Source organism: Pyxicephalus adspersus, chromosome 1 (assembly GCF_032062135.1).
Source record: "Pyxicephalus adspersus chromosome 1, UCB_Pads_2.0, whole genome shotgun sequence".
NCBI lineage: Eukaryota > Metazoa > Chordata > Amphibia > Anura > Pyxicephalidae > Pyxicephalus > Pyxicephalus adspersus.
Window position 1 is genome coordinate 102392819 of NC_092858.1, and position 18642 is coordinate 102411460.

Genomic DNA, 18642 nt, shown 5'->3' on the forward strand with positions numbered 1-18642 from the left:
TGACTACAACAACACCATGGGAGGTGTGGACAGAGCTGACCAAGCTATGACATTCTACCCAGCGATGAGGAAACAGCAAAGGAAGTACTACAAAAAGATTTTCAGGCATCCTGTTGATCAGTGCCTATGGAATGCCTACGTTCTGTACAAAAAAAATAGTCAGATGCCTGTGAATCATTCAGACTTCATTTTGCAAGTTTCCGATACCATAGTCAAGAACCACCAAACATCATCAGTGGCTATGAATAGACCTGGACGTCGTGCTTCCACCGTTGTCAACCCAGAACGCCTGACCGGTCGTCACTTTGTTGAATACATCCAACCAACCCAGAAAAAGGCGGCACCTACAGGGATGTGCGTGGTTTGCTGCTCAAAGACCGCTGCTTCGTGACAGAGGAAGGAAGAAACACAAGGAAACCAGGTTCTACTGTCCTGACTGTGATGTTGGGCTTTGTGCAGCACCCTGCTTCAAAATCTACCAAACCCGGAATGTCTACTAAAAATGTAAAATTTTTTTTCTAAAATCTGCATTAATTTATAATATTATTTATCAATAATATTGCACCCTTGTTTGGAAAATTTCAGTAAGAAATTTTTGATAAAATCTTTTTTTTTTTGATACATTGTTGTGCTTTAATTTTTCATTATTTTTCATAATAATGATTTATATTTATGTATTATAATTTATGATTATAATATAATAAATATAATTATTATACCCTGGAGTTAATCCTAAGAATTTTAGGCCCACAATATAAACAAAAGTTTAGATGCAAAAAAAATAGGATCACTTTTTGCATCAAAAAACTGACAGAATTAGAACGCTAGGGGGGTTAACCTACTAAAAAGATTGAGTAACATCAGTGAATTTTTCCTTGGACCCAGAGCCTTGACATTGTTGTTCTCCAATGGCTTTTATGTGGTATATCACTTTTTACAATTCACAATTGTCATTTGGGCTTACCTTAGAAAATCCAAACACTCTTACCTAATGAACGGTACAAATGTAACATTCTGGTATTATCATACATAAAGATCTTTCAAAATGATGATAGGATCTTACAAAACCTCTCACCTGCTATGAACACATTTGTCTAATCTCACCAAGAGATCCTAAATCAATAATTTACACCACTAGGATTACAAACTCATTGCTACATTAAGCAAGGCACTCAAGTATGGGAAAGTGGCAAATAGACCTAAAACAAATTAAAATAGTAGCCTATAATGTCATAATGAGGTGGTGCATGAATCCTTCCTACCCTGAGAAATGTTTCTACCGCTGTACTTCTACTGTTGATATATGGCACACTTGGTGCTTTTAGTCAAAAGATTTTCATTTACTTATTTATACCTATAAAACATAAAAATCTCAACAACTAAACTATTTTATTTCCTAGATGTTTCTTTACATTTAACTGGCAGATTGCCCTCTATCCACAGTTATGACTGTCACATGAACAAAGTTTTCTGTATTTCCTTGTCAATAAAGAAAAAAAAAAACTTAGATCACACAACTAGTGATATAATAACTTTTACTGAAACATTTTTGTAATGATGGCTGTAATTTTGTTGGCTGTTCAATATACATTTTGAGGTTATCCATTATTTCTTAGATACAGTGTCTGCTTTGGGGGAAAAAAAATTAAAACATCTGTTTCACACCTTACACTTTCGTATTCCACTAAACATATTTCTGTTTTTGATCTGAAAATGTAATAATCACCCCTACCCAAAATCTTCAATAAATAATAATCTGAAAAAACAAAACAAAAAACATTGCAGCTGAATGTGACAGTATGATAGAGTGGCTGCTGGCTGCCATAGTGTTATTAACATATTTGCTTGACACACAGTTAAAATGTAGAATCCACAAGCTTAGTTTAAAGTCGCTTCTTGATGAGTTTTTCCAGTTTTCTGATCCGTGATGATTCTTGTTCAGGCGTCGGAGTTTGTAGAGTGACAGAACTGTTTTCAGAACCAGAAGGAGGTGTTGGAAGTCGCTGTCGAAACAGCTCAAGCATTGCACTCTGTTCACTTCTCTTCAGGCCCTAAACAAGGAGCAAAAAACGTTATGAAACAGATGTAAGAAAAAAAACAGACAGCGTGCAACATGCATTGTTAAATTTGTTACATGCATGTCACAGAAGACTATAATAGCACCATACAACCATTTTTAATTTTACTGTTAAATTTTATTCAAATTTAAAAAAAAAAAAACAAAAACAAGATTTCTTCCAACTTTTTGGATTTTATATAGTTTTTAGATTTTCTGAATTAAGAAAGACTTTTAAGCACAAAATTTTTACAAAATCAGATATTACACCTATGAATGAGACTGTGAACGACAAGTGATAACCATCTCATCTACAGGTCATCTACAGGTCATCTACAGGTCATCTACAGGTCATCTACAGGTAATCTACAGGTAATCTACAGGTAATCTACAGGTAATCTACAGGTAATCTGTTTGTTTTTTCACATCTTGATCAAAAGCTTTGGTTTCTGTGTTAAAAAAGGGATAGCGATATCTGTTTCTAAATCCAAATTTGTTTACGAAGGTTTCATTCCACCTAAAATCTGATGTTTTAGTTGTGGGTTGAAGTATTTCATGGTCAATAAAATGTCAATAAATTCCCAACTTTCCCATGTGCCACAGCCATTACAATGGGGTTTTCATCTATCCTCCTAGGATCCTCTTTTCAACTAACACTGTGGATGATACTAGAGAAGCAAGACTCTATGGTGGAGGCAGAAAGACAGAACTCAAAATTATGAAATGGGAAATTATGCCTATAGCTTAAACAATCATCTGGGCTATTTAGTAAAATAGAGTTTATTGACAAAATGTATATCAGTTTTTGATGGACTAACTTAAGCTGGGTACACACATGCAATATTGTCGTTGGAAAGGATCTTTCACGATCCTTTCCAACGACTAAGGACTGTACCATGCATGAACGAGTGCTGTACATACAGCACCGTTCTGCTCTATGAAGAGGGGAGGGGGAGAATGACAGAGCGGCACCCAGCTGCGCTCTCTCCCCCTTCACTTCCATTACCATCGTTCATCGTCCATTGTCCATCCTCTATGGATTCGCCAGGACAGTCGTTCGGACGATGGACGACGAGCGCTATACACACACACGTTATACACACACCAGATTCTCTTCGTCCATGAGAAGCATTGGACGTGTGTATGTAGCTTTAGAATAAAATACAGTACTACTAAGATAAATATTCCACAACATTTCAGCACACTAGGGCACTGGGCATCACCTGCAGATAAGCCTAATACACAATCCTATTTACCAAAGATAAGCTGTGATTAAAGATACTTTAGCTGACGGGACACTGAGAAACCAACATAAATTTATTATTAGGGTTGAATATAGCAACAAGCCCAAATAAACAATCTATGTATTAAGACTACATTTCTATTTGTTTGTGAAAAAGATAAGAGGCACAAAACTCCAGCATACTTTCTTATAAACAATCTAATGGCTTATGGTCCATATATTATAAAAGCATATGTATGTGGAATCACATGTGATAGTCATTTATAATGGATATATATATCCCCTGATATATCTGGTGACATACCAGATAACAGGTTCTTCTGTCTTCCTGTATTGGTTGTACAGGAAGACAGAAGAGTAATGGTTGCTGAGGTGGCATTATTTTAAGTAACTATATTGGTTCCCCATTTTGTGTACGCAACATAGTGGGAATGGTTTCTATATTTACAGTGAAATGTTTTGAGCCTCCTGAAGTATAGTAAAACAAATGGCTTTTCGTAACATGCAATTTCAGATCACAGTGCGTGCAATTTTCATTTACATAGAAAGTTTTCTTTAGATTAAATATAAAGGTTTACATTTTATAGTACATAATAAATACATCTCTATAAAGTATTCTTTACAGAGAAAAACTAGGTAACCTGCAGACACAGCTGTTAAATTGGTTACTGTGAATTGGACGACAAAATGAACATTCGATTGTAAAACCTTCTTTACACAGGGCAAAAACTTGCTACCCAGTTTACCTTTATTGGGGGTTTTATCCTCCACTTTGTGGGTTGACTGTATTTTAGGATGGTCATTTCTATTTATCTTATGGTGCCTGAGTTTTAAATGACTAAGACTGTTGGCTATACTAATTTTATAATTACAGTTTATAAGCAAAAAGAAAGTGTAATTTTTCTTTTTTCCTAGAATTGGGCTTTAAAGCACAAGACCAGACAACAAATATTGGCAGGCACTCAGTACCATTCCCTGAAAGTATTCAGTATAAATTGGTACTTCTGAATTTTTTATATGGTGAATACAGGCTATATAGTGGTGAGGATAAAGCCTAAGGTCTGTATGCTGAACTGATTATATATATACTGTATTTATTAACCCATAAATAGGATAAATACATTTATATACCAGGATGTAAGGGTGTTTACAGTAACAAGTTCAAAGCAAGTAAGTGCCAGAGACCTGGTTCTGTTATCAGCTGAAGTGTTAGGAAATGGTATCCTGTTCACCGACTAACATGGGAAAAACCCTGTTACCAAACAGTGTAACTCTACCCTCAGCTCCTCTTACCTTCATTTCCAATATCTTTTGGAATGTTTCTGTGTTGCAGTCGGCAAGCAGCTTGATATAATTATCCACAAATACAACAGATGGTTCATGTGGCGCCATCACGACCTAAACAACGAGGAAAGAAACTGGTATATGATTACATGTGTTCCCATGCAGGAGTGTCCATTCCAAGTATTGAATACAAGACAGGGTGAGATAAACCAAGCGATTTAAGCCGATTATCACATTTGTGGAATAGATTGGTGTGACTTTTCAGTTGAACGCTCTTCTTAGCACTATATATATTTACTTAACCTGTGTTTATGGTCCTAGCTGTCTGTGGGGCAATGCAATGGTAACACATACTGACCTTTAAAAAGAATGTATAACATTTCACTTTACAAATGAACACGGACACCCCAGTAACCCTATAAAAAATAAACTAGAGGGGAAAAATATAACTAGTCCATTCTGCCTAGAAATGCAGCATTCGGTTTAACTGCTGTTCACTGCACAGTTCTCTCTCTATTACCCTAATCACTTCAGCATCATTTTCCTTAACATGAACTTCTAAACCAAATTCCTTGCCACAATCCTCAAACACTTAGTACTTAAAGGGTGGGACATTTTTCATCACAATCCTTGCTCTCTTGTACTTAATTGGAAAAAATTGGCTTTTTATCCTTTGCAGCTCCTGTGTAGAAACGCAATCTGCACCTGAGGTGCTTTCTCCTGATGCTGAAGATGTTCACATGAGCAGTTATAAAGAAAAAAAAAAAAATTAAATTGCTCTGCAGCATTGCCTGGGAATTAAAAAGTTAGGTGTCATTGTGCTGCAGAACTGCCTGTACTCAACAGATCTCTGTGATGCAGTCTATAAATACAATTTCTAGGAAAGGTTAGATCTGAATTTAGATAAGAAAAAGTTAACAAAGAAAGTTGTAAATAACCCCAGTTTCCTCTCTTTAACATGTTACTTTTGCCAGCCACTGGAATTGACACAGGCAGGAGTTAAAAACTTCAGATTTCTTAAAGCAGACCTATCAGGAGACTGTACCAGCTGTGCTCCTATTGGCTGATAGTTGTTAACCACATTATAAAAGCAGGTACACGATTGGGTGGTAGATCGCTGTTACCATGGCCACCACTTAAAATTGCCATTTTCAAACATGCACACTGATTTACAAACTCTGGGTGAACTCAAACCTTGTCCTCATATCAAACACATAAGTTAAAACAGAATTCTACTGACTGAAAACAAATACCTATGCAAAACAACTACATTGGCTACTCTAAGCACTTTTCAGGTATATTAACTGCATAGAAACAATGCCATACACTGGAATAATACCTTATTTTTTTTGACATTGTATATTGTTGTTTTGGGAATGTACTGTTAAGGGTCCCCACTGTTTTGCCCTTTCCCTCAATTGTGCTCCTGCTTTGTTGTGCTGGCACAAGGGCATCCAATGGAGACTATAAGCAAAAGTAATGCAGATGCAAGCTAACAACTAGTGCACAGCAATTTTATTAAAGAGACCATTTCATTACAAAACCGCAACACTTACATAGCCTGGTGGTATAGCTAGTTCCAAGTAAATGTGTTATTTATCACTTCTCAGCCTTTTGGCTAAGATCAAGTGTAGTACCTAATACTTCTAGTGCTCAGGGTGGAACGGTGCTGTATTCCTGGCAAGAATGCAGTGCATTAGTACTTCTGTTAGGACGGTCTGCTTGATGGTCTAGCTCTGTAAGGGGCCACCCTATGCTAATTCCTCTGACCAGCGTCCACCGGAGAGAGGCATGGGGCCTGCCCTGATAAGGAGCTCCCAGATAGTGGACTGTCCCTCTGGTTGGAGCGGGGAACTCTTGGTCTGGCTATCAGGTCTTGAGAGCAAGCCCAATCTCACTGAATGTTGTCCCCTTGGAGTGGCGAACTAGGGGTACCCTAAAATCACTTTGGGCGTGGGAACCCACTTTGATTTTAAGTGTACACAGGCATGTCACATGCCTATTTAGCACATTGCCTTCATTCTGCATTAGCTGCTGCTAGTGTAGATGGGCGATTTTTTACTCTTGCCCAGTGTGTTATGCACTGCGCACTTTTTTTTATGTATTTTTTTCGTTCTTACTGTCACTGGTGTGGTAATTTTGTGCCACTTTTTTGATGGAAAGTGCTATTCCCTTATGGGCTAGCCCTGACGTCTTGGGGAGTACTTTGGCCTTATGGTCAGGTACTCGCCCTTACTGGGAGTCTCTCCTCGGCAGAGCTCCCAGCTCAGTATCTGTTGGGACTGCCTGCAGTCCCATAGAGAAAAGGACCCTGTCTGACTTTGGCCAGACGGGCTAGTAGGTCTACTCGAGCTTCAGCTGGGTGGACTTAGTACCCAGTCCTTGTAGTAATGTGCAGGTGGCAGAAATGGTTGGAAAGCTTTATTGCTATTAAAAAGCACAGAATCAGCCCCTTTTGAAAGGATGCAGATACATGTAGACACTATTACACTGCTAATTTAATCTACTATTAAGACTTTATTAAGACTAAACAAAAACACAGAAGACCTCTAAAATGTTTAACCATCCATTTAGTCTACTTTTTCATACTAGAGAAATCTGACAACTGCATGAAGGTTCAGCGTAAAATGTTGGTCGTACAGAGATATGCTAACTGCGAGCTTACCTTTAGGATCATCTCAGCCCGAGTCATACCTTTTACTACAATCTTTGTATAACTGGCTGGAGCTTTCCTTATTACTTGAGAACCAATGGATGGCAGATCCAGAAGAACAGTTTTCAAAGAATGAGTATCAAGTAGAAGCTGTAAACAAGATAAATAACCATTAGATAGATGTAGGTTGCTAACAATATGTGCAGTTACTGCTGGATCAACAGTGGATGTACCCTTAAGAAAACATTTGACATAGACTACACCAGATTTCGGCAAAGTTTTATGGCCACTAGGCCATTTATGGGGTGGGTGGGAGCACACTAGGCCGAGCCCGCCCTAGTGACTCCGCCCACCACAAGGGAACACCCCCTGAAGTGAAGTCTCTCTCCTCCGTATGCATTGCAGAGGAGAGGAATTTCCCTTCAGGGAGCCTTCCCTATTTACCGCGCTGGTGCAAGTAGAAACGTCGGCTGCGGTAAATAGGGGAGCCACTGCAAGGGGCCGGCACAGAGCTCCGGCGGCTCCTAAACTCCAGCAGTTCCTAATGCCCCCTGGCTGACCTGCCGGCAACCCGCGGCTCTGGAGCTGAAGGTTGCCGGCCGGCCAGGGGGCATTAGGCTGAAACGAACTACCGGCTAGGCCGTATCTGGCCTAAAGGCTGGAGTTTGCCGACCCCTGGACTACACCTTTACAGTGGGAAGGTGATGGGATGAACAAGAGCCTACTCAATATATATACTGCACATGCATACTGCTAAAAGTTTAGTAAAAAATATTTTAAAATCTATGTAAAAATAACTCATTCTAGCACACAGTGTGGCGAGGTCAGGAGTGTAAAACGTACAGAGTACAGGCATAGTGATGAAATTGGGGCACTTCAGCCCATTGTGAGAATGGACCCACACCCAATACAAAGCAGCCCCCTGCAACTTCTATACAAAGCTGGCAAAGGATCCCTGATGTTTCTTGCTACCTCTGTCAGGCTCTGTGGTAGATGATGTCATCCAAAACAGCAGCGATCAAAGAGCTGTTGTGTATCAAGTCTGCTTCCACTGCCCACAAGACATTTTTGTAAAGGTTATAAAACTTTGTAAGGTTAATATAAAAGGTTGTATTTTGTAATTTTTTTTTTAGGTTAATGCTACATGTGGTCATCACAAGGACAAATAAATTCAATTGTTTGTGTACAAATCTATGACACAGAAAAGCACAAAAACACCCACTAGATGGGGGTAATTAAAGACCTAACAAAAAAAAAATAAATAAATACTAGGCCTGCTTACCTGTTCAGCTCCCACCATACTAATAGGTTTGCATTTAAAAAGGTGGTTGATGAATTTTGGAATGAAGGAGCTGAAAGAACAAGAATCATACTTTAAAAAAAGAAGTAAAACAAGATAATAATGCACCAAATATGCTGACAGGGAAAATAAACTATAATTACATCTAAAGAAAGAAGGAGGACCATAATAATATTTACAAACAAATATCACATTACTACAGGAAGATGGGCATATTAAAGCAGCCTCCAGGATCCTAGTAAGTAAAAAATCTATGGAAGGGAAGGGCGAGATACTTTAGCTCAGAAAAGGATGAAAGACAGGTTAACTGTAATTTGTTTGAAAGAAAAGTTTTTCTTTAAGGTATAACTAACTTATCTCCTACACCGAATCTTTGCCCAGACTCTTTTTAAGAGTTCAGGAACAACTGGAAAATAATAATGTAACTTTCAGGCAGGCCCACTAGTTCCTTCTAGCATAGTGGTGTGCCAAAAATGCATACTGATCTGTGCATGAATTGTACATTGAAGACATTAACCAGGCCAATAAGTTTACTGCGGAGGATACATAACATATCTGTTCTCCAAAGGGGGCCTGTCTGTTTGCATATCATTTGTTTTTACACTTATGTTCTACTTTAAAAGGAACATGTAGATACAAGGAGGGAGCAGAGCGACAGTTATGCTTACAGTGGCATGTTCTTCATTCCGTTTCTGTACATTTTTATTAACATAATGGTTTTTAATTTTGCCTTGTATATAGAGAAATATAAAAATACATATTTGAGATACAAAACTATACCCAGAAATAGGAACAAGTAACATGCAAAGTGCATTGCATGGTAAAAGAGCGTTTTGAAACGTAGCTTAAAAAAAAGTGGGTCCCTTGAATAAAAAGTCTTTTGCGACCATATAGAGTGTGGTTTGATTCTCCCTTCACTGTTCAGTCCTAAAGACAAAAATGTGCCAGATATTGTGCTGTGTGGCAGAAACGTTTTTTATCTCAGGAATTGATGGAGAGAAATCCATAAGCAGGTAAAAAAGCTCTCATATGTATTTCAACTACATATTCTACAATTTCCCAGGAGTTTAGCTTCAATTATGCTAGATCCCATGTCAGATATTAAATAAAGGTCTGTCAACTGTAAGTAAATCAGCTTGTCCCTTTCCTGTTGCTTGGACAGGAGAAACATGAAATGCAGAAGTAGACTTGCTGTAAAGTTGCTGCAGTTTTTTAGTCAAATACATTGTACATGACACCAATTTTTAAAAATAAGTGACTCCCTTCTCTTTAAAACATGAATTTTTTATTTAAATGTAGTGAGTGATCTATGAGATATTTCAACAACATGGGGCTAGAATGAACATCATTGATTTCAATTTTAAAAACTTTGCAAAATGACTCAACTTAAGTTATTGGGCTTGATTTGTTAAAGTTCTCCAAGGCTGGAAAATATATACTTTCATCAGTGAACATGGGTGATTCATAAATCCATTCCAGGTTTACTGGATCACCCAGGTTCACTGGTGAAAGTTTATCTTCTCCAGCATTGGAAAGCTTTAATAAATCAGGGCTTTCCATTTTGTAAATAAAAGGAAGAAGTAGATAAAGAATTAGGACTAAAATGCAGGTTTCCTTTAAGCAAAAAAAGTCTGGGTACTCACTTAGCAAACTTGATACAAAACTGTGTGAAGTACTTTCTGGTGGATGCCAGGTTATCTCTAATAATGGGAACATTCTGCTTGATGTGTAGGATTATGGATGTAACATATGGACTTTGATCTCCAACATGTTCCACATTTTGCCACGGCATCTGTAAACAGATCAGAACAATAAATTATTAAATGTAAATTAAATCTAAACACACACCTGTATGTAGTAAAAACTTGAAAAATGGAGGACAAAGCTGTAGTGGGGAAAATGTTTTACTACATGCCACTAATACAGTTCAGTAAAAACAATCAAGTTTAGATATCTTCACAATGGTTTTAGTCATAAACAGCAATGCAGAGATAAAAGTGATGAAAATATTGGCAATAAAAGTTAGAGATTCAGTCCTGTCATCAACTAAAAATTTAAAATCAGTACTTGCAGCATTTTTTTCCTTTGCACAAACAATCTGATTGTTGATAATATTTATTTGCTTGGGAACTACCACTCCTGCCCCTAAGCACTGGCAGCTCTCCTACCTATACCAACCACCAATGAAAGGGGTTAAATCTCCAATGATTTCTAATGTGGAAAAACTACAATTTTCCATACCTGTGTTTTTTTTTGTTCTTCCTCATTTCTCAAGCAAATGACTAGGCAATAACGAGCAGGTTTTGGCTTGCAAAACTACCAACTAGGGGCAAAAGAGATAATACCAACTGATTGCATTTTGTCTGACAGAAACCTAGTGAGCCTTTAATGTGTGCTCTGTCTGTGGTCCGCTGACATCATCATCAGCTCCGTCCAATTTATTTTCTGTGACAGAGGTGATTTGTAGTTCAAATTAGATGACTCAAGGACATTGCAATCCCAGCTAATCACAATTCCAACATGGGAAATAGTTATGAAATTGAAGATAAAGGCAACTGCACAGTTACAATGCTCCCTTATAGTATAAACATTTCACAATGATTAAATTGTTGCCTTGGCAGTCTAAAGAATTGTTTTCAATGCAAGGGAAATGTAAATGCATGGTTATTATCACTATTAGCTCTACCCTACCATATATACCAAAATATTTATCATGAAATAAAACAGTCTATAAAACAATTTATTTGTGACACACATTCTCTTAAAATAAAAATAAAGAAATCTATAGATCAGCCAACCTTCTACATATTTATATCTAAGAAAAATACAATGAAGGCTACCATATGGTATAAATCGACAAATAAATCAAAAAATTGGAATTGGCTTCAAGGTAAATGTGATCCAGATGCCTTGGTAGGCTAGTTAATCCATCCACATTCTATAATGAATAAAACACATACAACTGCAAGCTTAAAATTCCTTTGGACACCACACTTGCCTAACCAAGCCTAGTGAACATAGGCTGTACATGTACATACCTTGCTCATTGCAGTAAGTGCAGGGTCACAAGCAGAATCTAAATCTTGCACAAGAAGCTGAATGCTATTTGAAATTACACTGGAAAAAGACAGAAATTTTTTATTGATCAGGAAATGTAATGAAGAAACACATCATGCAGACAAGGGAATAAAGCATGGTGAACAAACACATTTTTGAGAATGAGAAACACATTTTTGCTGTCCATGTTCTCTTTTACCTTACATGTTACAGGACATGCATTTCCAAATATTTATATAAATACTTTTTGCAGCAACAGATTGCATGCCATTTCCTCTACAAACTATTCCATTAAGTGGACATCCCTGTCATAAATGGATAGGAAGGGAGATGGATGTATGTGCAGAGTGTATGGTGTAGGTGATTATACAAACAACACTGCTCCTTTCCTACTATGTATTATATATTTCATATGGTAATCATTGTAAACCAGTAGTAAACTTTTTGAAACAAAAACACACCAAGAAAGGTTGAAGTTTTTGAAAAGAGACATGAAAAACAAAAAACAAATTACCAGCTTCTAATGGCTTGTTGCTTACACTGCACAGCTCATGCTCCATGCAAGAAAGTGTGGCTCTATTCTTAGCATGAAAAAGACCTAGATCAGGGGTGTCCAAACTTTTTGCAAAAAAGGGACAGATTTTGTTAGGTGAAAATGTGTGGGGGCTGGCCATTCAGCACGTATTTAGAGTTAATGTGGGCATGATCTGCGTGGGTCCCGCACAGCAAACGCTCACCAGGGTGCTGTGAGGGATTCCCTGTGCACGGAGTCCGTGTCAGTGTGAGCTCCTTGCAGAGCACGGTCTTAGAATCAAAGTGGGTGTGAACCGCACGGGTCCCGCACACGCCCACTATAATGTTGTAGGGGATTCCCTGTGCACACATGGGGACTCCTGTCCTGTCCTGCCCGCCGAGTAGCATTATTTTATAATGCGGTCAACATTGCTGGCGGGCCGCATAATATTGATTTTATGACAGAGGCTCTGGCCAGTGGAAATCTGAACACTGCAGCAATTTGCCCCCGGGCCGAACTTTAGACATGCCTGACCTAGATGCTGCATACAATGGCCAAACAGAAATACAGGGGGCCGGAAAAAGTCAGCAGTGAAAATTGAGGCTGCAGGGGATACAGCAGTCTCAGCATCCTTTACCCATCACTGCGGGAGGACACAACAAAGTAGAAAAGGTGTGTGCTATAATCTTCAAATATGTTGAAATACTTGCTGGTAATGGCAAAAACTCACCCACACTAACATTATTTAACTTATTTCATTACTAGATGGGAGATAAGTGTAGCAACTGTTTCTAAGTATGGTTTGCAAAACTGTATGCACATAGGGGCAGAAATATTTGCAGTCTGCAAGTAATGAACTGCAGGCGGCCAACCCTTTGTTTGCAATAAAACAGCATGGGAACAATTGTACTTTGTGTAGGACAGCAGAAAACTGAAGGATTTGGAGTCAAATATCGATTTCCATTATTTTAACAACCTTTGTAAAATATAACATTGATAGTTTTTAGAGACTCTTTAATCACCGACATGGTATCAATGGATTGGTATAAGGCCAATGTGGTTCCTATCTTTAAAAAGATCATTACCAGGTAACTACAGACTGGATAGTTTAATGTCCTTAGTTGGAAAGGTCCTAGAGAGTATGATAAAGAATCACATAGAGTAGTTTCTGCTACAAAATATTATAAGCGATAGTCAGCATGGCTTCAAGAAAGACTGAAATTGTCAAACAAATTTACTCTCTTTTTATGTGGAAGAAAGTAAACCAGTAGACAGTGGACTAGCAGTTGATATAGTGTACTTGGACTCTGCATTTGACACTGTACCCTACAGACGGTAAATATGCAAGTTAGGGTCAAAAGGTTTAGAAAAGTCAATCTGTAATTAGATAGAGAACTGATCTAAGGACCGCATCCAGAGAGTAGTGATTAATGATTCATACTCTGAATGGTCTAAGGTTATTAGTGGTGTACCCCAGGGTTCAGTGTTGGGACCTCTACTGTTCAGCATCTTTATAAATGATATAGAGTTTGGGATTAAAAGTACCATTTCTGTGTTTGCAGATGACACCAAACTATGTAATGCAAATAAGTCCATACAGGATGTCTATAATCTACAACTGGATGTACTGTTTGATTGGGCAGCCAAGCGGCAGAACAAATTTAATACAGATAAATGTAAAGCTACAGTGAGGGAAAGAAGTATTTTATCCCCTGTTGATTTTGTATGTTTGCCATTGTAATGGTAGGTTTATTGTAGCTGTGAGAAACAAAACAACAACAAAAGAATCCTGAAAAACCCAGTGCTCAAAAGTCACAGCTTGATGTGCATAGTAATGAGTGAAATAAGTATTTGATCCCCGATCAAACAGCAAGATTTCAGGCTCCCAGGTGTCTTCACTATATGCAGGTAACGAGCTGAGATTAGGAGCACCTTCTGTAAGGGAGTTCTCCTAATCCAAGCTTGTTACAATACCATTTATAAAAGACTCCGGTCGACAGAAGCAATCAATCAATCATATTCCAAACCAGCCACCATGGCAAAGACCAAAGGATGTCAGGGACAAGATTGTAGACCTACACAAAGCTGGACTGGGCTACAAGACTATCAGCAAGCAGCTTGGCGAGAAGGTGACAACAGTTGGCGCGATATTTCGCAAATGAAAGAAACACAAAATAACTGTCGATCTCCCTCAGTCTGGGGCTCCGTGCAAGATCTTCCCTCGTGGAGTTGCAATGATTATGAGAATGGTGACGAAGCAGCCCAGAACTACATGGAGGAACATGTCAATGATCTAAGGGCAGCTGGGACCATAGTCACCAAGAAAACAATTTGTAACACACTGTGCCGTGAAGGCCTGAAATCTTGCAAAGACAAGGTCCCCCTGCTCAAGATAGCACATGTACAGGCCCGTCTGCAGTTTTCCAATGAACATCTGAATGATCCAGAGGGGAACTGGGTGAAAGTGTTGTGGTCAGATGAGACCAAAATTGAGCTCTTTGGCATCAACTCAACTCGTCGTGTATGGAAGAGGAGGAATGCTGCCTATGATCCTAAGGACACCATCCCAATCCTAAAATATGGAGGTGGACACAATATGCTTTGGGGGTGTTTTTCTGCTAAGGGGACAGGACACCTTCACCACATCGAAGGGACAATGGACGGGGCCATGTACCTTCAAATCTTGGGTGAGCACCTCCTTCCCTCAGCCAGGGCATTGAAAATGGGTCATGGTATTCCAGCATGACAACGACCCAAAACACAAGGCCAAGGCAACAAAGGAGTGGCTCAAGAAGAAGCACACGAAGGTCCTGGAGTGGCCTAGCCAGTCCCCAGACTGGCTGATAGGGGATCAAATACTTATTTCACTCATTACAAAGCACATCAAGCTCTGACTTTTAAGCACTGGGTTTTTGAGGGTTTTTTTGTTGTTATTGTGTCTCTCACATCTACAATAAACCTACATTACAATTATAGACTGGTCATTTCTTTATCAGGGGACAAATGTACAAAATCAGCAGGGGGTCAAATATTATTTCCCTCACTGTATGAACTTGGGGGCTAACAACATGCATGCTTCAATTTGTCTAGGGGAATACATTTAGGGGGGGCAGAAAAGGACATAGGTCTGGGGGTTCTGGTAGATCATTGATTTAATAACAGCAAGCATAGCCAAGGTGCAATATCAAAAACTACCAAAATACTTTTAGAGGAATAGACTGCAGAGATGGAGATATAATCCTGCCCCTCTACAAAGCATTGGTCAGACCACATCTGGAATATGCAGTCCAGTTTTCGGCATCAGTTCACAAAAAGGACATTGTGGAATTAGAGTGCAGAGAAGGGCAACTAAACTAATAGAAGGAATGGAGGAGCTCAGCTATGAGGAGAGATTAGCTGAACTGAATCTATTCTCCCTTGAGAAGAGACGTTTAGGGGGGATATGATCACCCTGTATAAATATATATATAGGTGGTCCATATAGAGAACTCTCTTCCCAAATATTTACTTTGAGATCATTACAAAGAACAAGAGGGCACTCTTTGCATCTGGAGGAAAAGTAGTTTAAGCTCCAGATAAGGAAGGGATTCTTCACTGTAAGGTCTGTGAATATGTGGAATTGGCACACTCAGAAAGTAGTTTCAGCAACTACTATAGATTGCTTTATAAAAAGCTGCATGCTTTTCTAGAAGCACAGAATATACCTGGGTATTAAGTCAATTTTACCATTTTTGCCTTCCTCTGGACCAACTATGTCCATAGGGTTTTATATATGGTATATGTTTATTTCCCTAGTGGTTGAACTTGATGGACTTATGTCTTTTTTCAACCTGACGTACTATGTAACTATGTAACTACATAACTATAATCTGTGCATACTTACGTGCTGAAAGTATCCATCTCCGTTGTCAGGTTTATTCTTTCTGTCAATGTCACATCCACCTTTTCTTTTAGCTTCTCTTCCAACTATTTGAAGAAGTAAAACGGTTTTGATCAATAAACATGAACACTTTCAAAATGTTTACAGTATATTAACTTAAATTGTACATCATTTGATAAACAAGGATTACACACAACTGCACACACTACACATAAATGTGCTGAAGTCCATTAGTTGGGTGTACACATTGGGACATTGGTACACATAGATGGATATTTGCTTTTACACTCTGCATATCTGACAAAGATTAGCCTACTACCCTGTAATCTGCTATGAGAGAGGAGGGATGTGTTTGTTCTATAGGAGCCAATAACATTGTGTAATGTTTCTCAAATGCTTCTTTGGCTTTTTCAAACTGGCCTTTTCCAAACATGATATCATTAACAATACGGTCCCTCCATCAGCTTCAGCTTCAGACCCTGTTCTCATCCACTGGAAACTTTAAAGTGGTTTTACTTATACAAGATTCCTCTTGTAGCATTCTCTGGAAGTTTATCTCCAACATATAGAGTGGGAACCCTCTCATAATACCCAACTAAAAATAAGGATCTCATCAAAAGTCCACAACAGAATCAAGATGTTTTACTCTCTAGTATCTACCAACACCGGAATATCAGTTTTGAATGGCATGACTAACCGCAGCCTGAAAAATACTGTACCACTAGTGCAGTGGTAAATACAAACTATATATACTTTTTTATTGGATTAAAAAATTATCATTATACAATTGCTCAATTTCTTAGCAATAAACTAAATGTAGAGAGAAAACATTTTTAAAAAGTTGGCAATTTCTTTTAAATGAAGAATAAAAAGAAAGAAATGATCCTGAGAATGCAAAAGCCTAAACCAGCATACATCAGTTTGAGTTCAATACTCACTTGCTGTGTTGTAGCCAGGCAGTACTCTGCTGTACTCAGTATGCTACATATTAGGCACAGCTCTTCAGTGGTGAATTTGGCAACTTCGGAACCTTCTTTTTCCTTCAGAAGACTGGTGATAGTAAGGCCAGTGCTGCTGCTACTGGTTCTAAACAAATACACAAACAAAAATATGAAATGGATACAAATATATTTAATATTTATTAAGAACAAAGCAGCAGTTTCGTGATAAATAAAAGCACAGGTTCTATTTATTGCCATTAGATTGTGACACCCTATAGCCTCCAAGATTTTGTTTTTGTATTACCGGTATATAGAAAATGTGGGAGCACCTAGAAGCAGGAGAAAAATAATGTATTGCTTTATCGAACACACCAAAGATTAAACAAAATATAAATGTCTCAGTTGATCCCCTGTAGACAATAGATTTAGACAAGTGCAACTCATTTGTTTTCATATATTAGTGCACAGGTCTGCAGAATGTATGTAGCAACTTTGTACAGCTCCAAGATGAGTCCTATAGACATGTATAAGTTCCAAGAATGGTCCGTTATAGTACTACATAGGTACCCACTAAAGTACCTATGCAGTACTATATTAAAACTGGTACTCTGAAATATAATGCTACCTTTGGTATACTGTGTAAATATATGCCAAACAATAAATGAAAGATCCCTGAAAATTACCAAAATATCTTTTACTTTACCAATGTATTCTTGGCAATGAAAAGATGCAAATTGCAATTAATAGCTGTTCAAAAGATAAAGGATGTTATTAGTTTGATGGCCAGAGTTATACCAACCACTTCCACTCTGAGCCCAGGTTTCTCTAGACTGCCCCAGCCTGTTACTGGACAGTGGGAGGAAAACCAGCACAGTAAAAAGCTTAGCTCTATGTCACTGTGATCAAATGTGTGTGAGTTTACCATTAAAATTAATTAGTAGAAAATTGGTTATATCCTTTAAGTACTACATTCCTTATAGGTATGAAAGTAAATATACATATTTTTGCAGGACTTTACTTCAAACCTTTGCCTACTCAGGAGCAAAATATTAAACGTTCTGTTTGAAAAGAGTAAAGAGGGACACTTACTTGGGGAGATTACCAGAGAGAATTTTTAAAGCATATTCCCGTAGGTATTTCTGGAATATAGTGGTAAGGGCAATCATTGGCTCCCCAGTACTAAGTTGGGAACATTGCACCATGCACTTTTTGTAGTAAACAAACAAGTCTGCACAACTTGGTAACACAGCTCCAGCATCCTCTGAAGTAGACTTTGGTGGACCTTGGGCCTTGAAATCTCCAGCAAACCGGTCAATCAGCTCCCCAAGGTTCCTACAGTAAAAGAAAGTGCCTCAATTTAATAGGCTGAAAATATGTACTATGCAACCTTGATTATGGCATCAAGACATATTTTAGCTCTAAAAAGAAAACAAAAAACAAAATTGAACATGTTAACAATCATTGTCAAACAAATGCTTAAAATAAATTTCAGAAAGAAAAAGGGTGTTAAATAGCAATGTGCAGGAAACAGGCCAAATCAGGTTATTTATGATGGGCGCTTTAAAACACTCCCCAACATCCTCAGAAACATCACTAGATGCTTTAAATGTGCTACAATGTTGTTTAAAGCTACGTACACACTTCCAATTATTATCGTTGGAAAACGAACGACGAACGATCCTGCACGATATCTACGAACGATCGTATAGCACCG

At 38.2% G+C, this 18642-nt stretch overlaps 1 protein-coding gene across 1 annotated transcript in view; it reads right to left on the minus strand.

The window, feature by feature from the left end:
- Window positions 1-1518: 1518 nt before the first annotated feature.
- VPS53 (VPS53 subunit of GARP complex) overlaps window positions 1519-18642 on the minus strand; it is a 33275-nt gene continuing 16151 nt past the window's right edge. The window contains exons 13-21 of the mRNA XM_072409897.1: window positions 18018-18260; window positions 16926-17073; window positions 15991-16073; window positions 11575-11653; window positions 10180-10328; window positions 8519-8588; window positions 7249-7386; window positions 4593-4697; window positions 1519-2051 (exon numbers count right to left, since the gene is read on the minus strand). Coding sequence (XP_072265998.1) covers window positions 1884-2051; window positions 4593-4697; window positions 7249-7386; window positions 8519-8588; window positions 10180-10328; window positions 11575-11653; window positions 15991-16073; window positions 16926-17073; window positions 18018-18260 — 1183 coding nt within the window. The 3' untranslated portion in view covers window positions 1519-1883. The remainder of the gene's footprint in view (window positions 2052-4592; window positions 4698-7248; window positions 7387-8518; window positions 8589-10179; window positions 10329-11574; window positions 11654-15990; window positions 16074-16925; window positions 17074-18017; window positions 18261-18642) is intronic.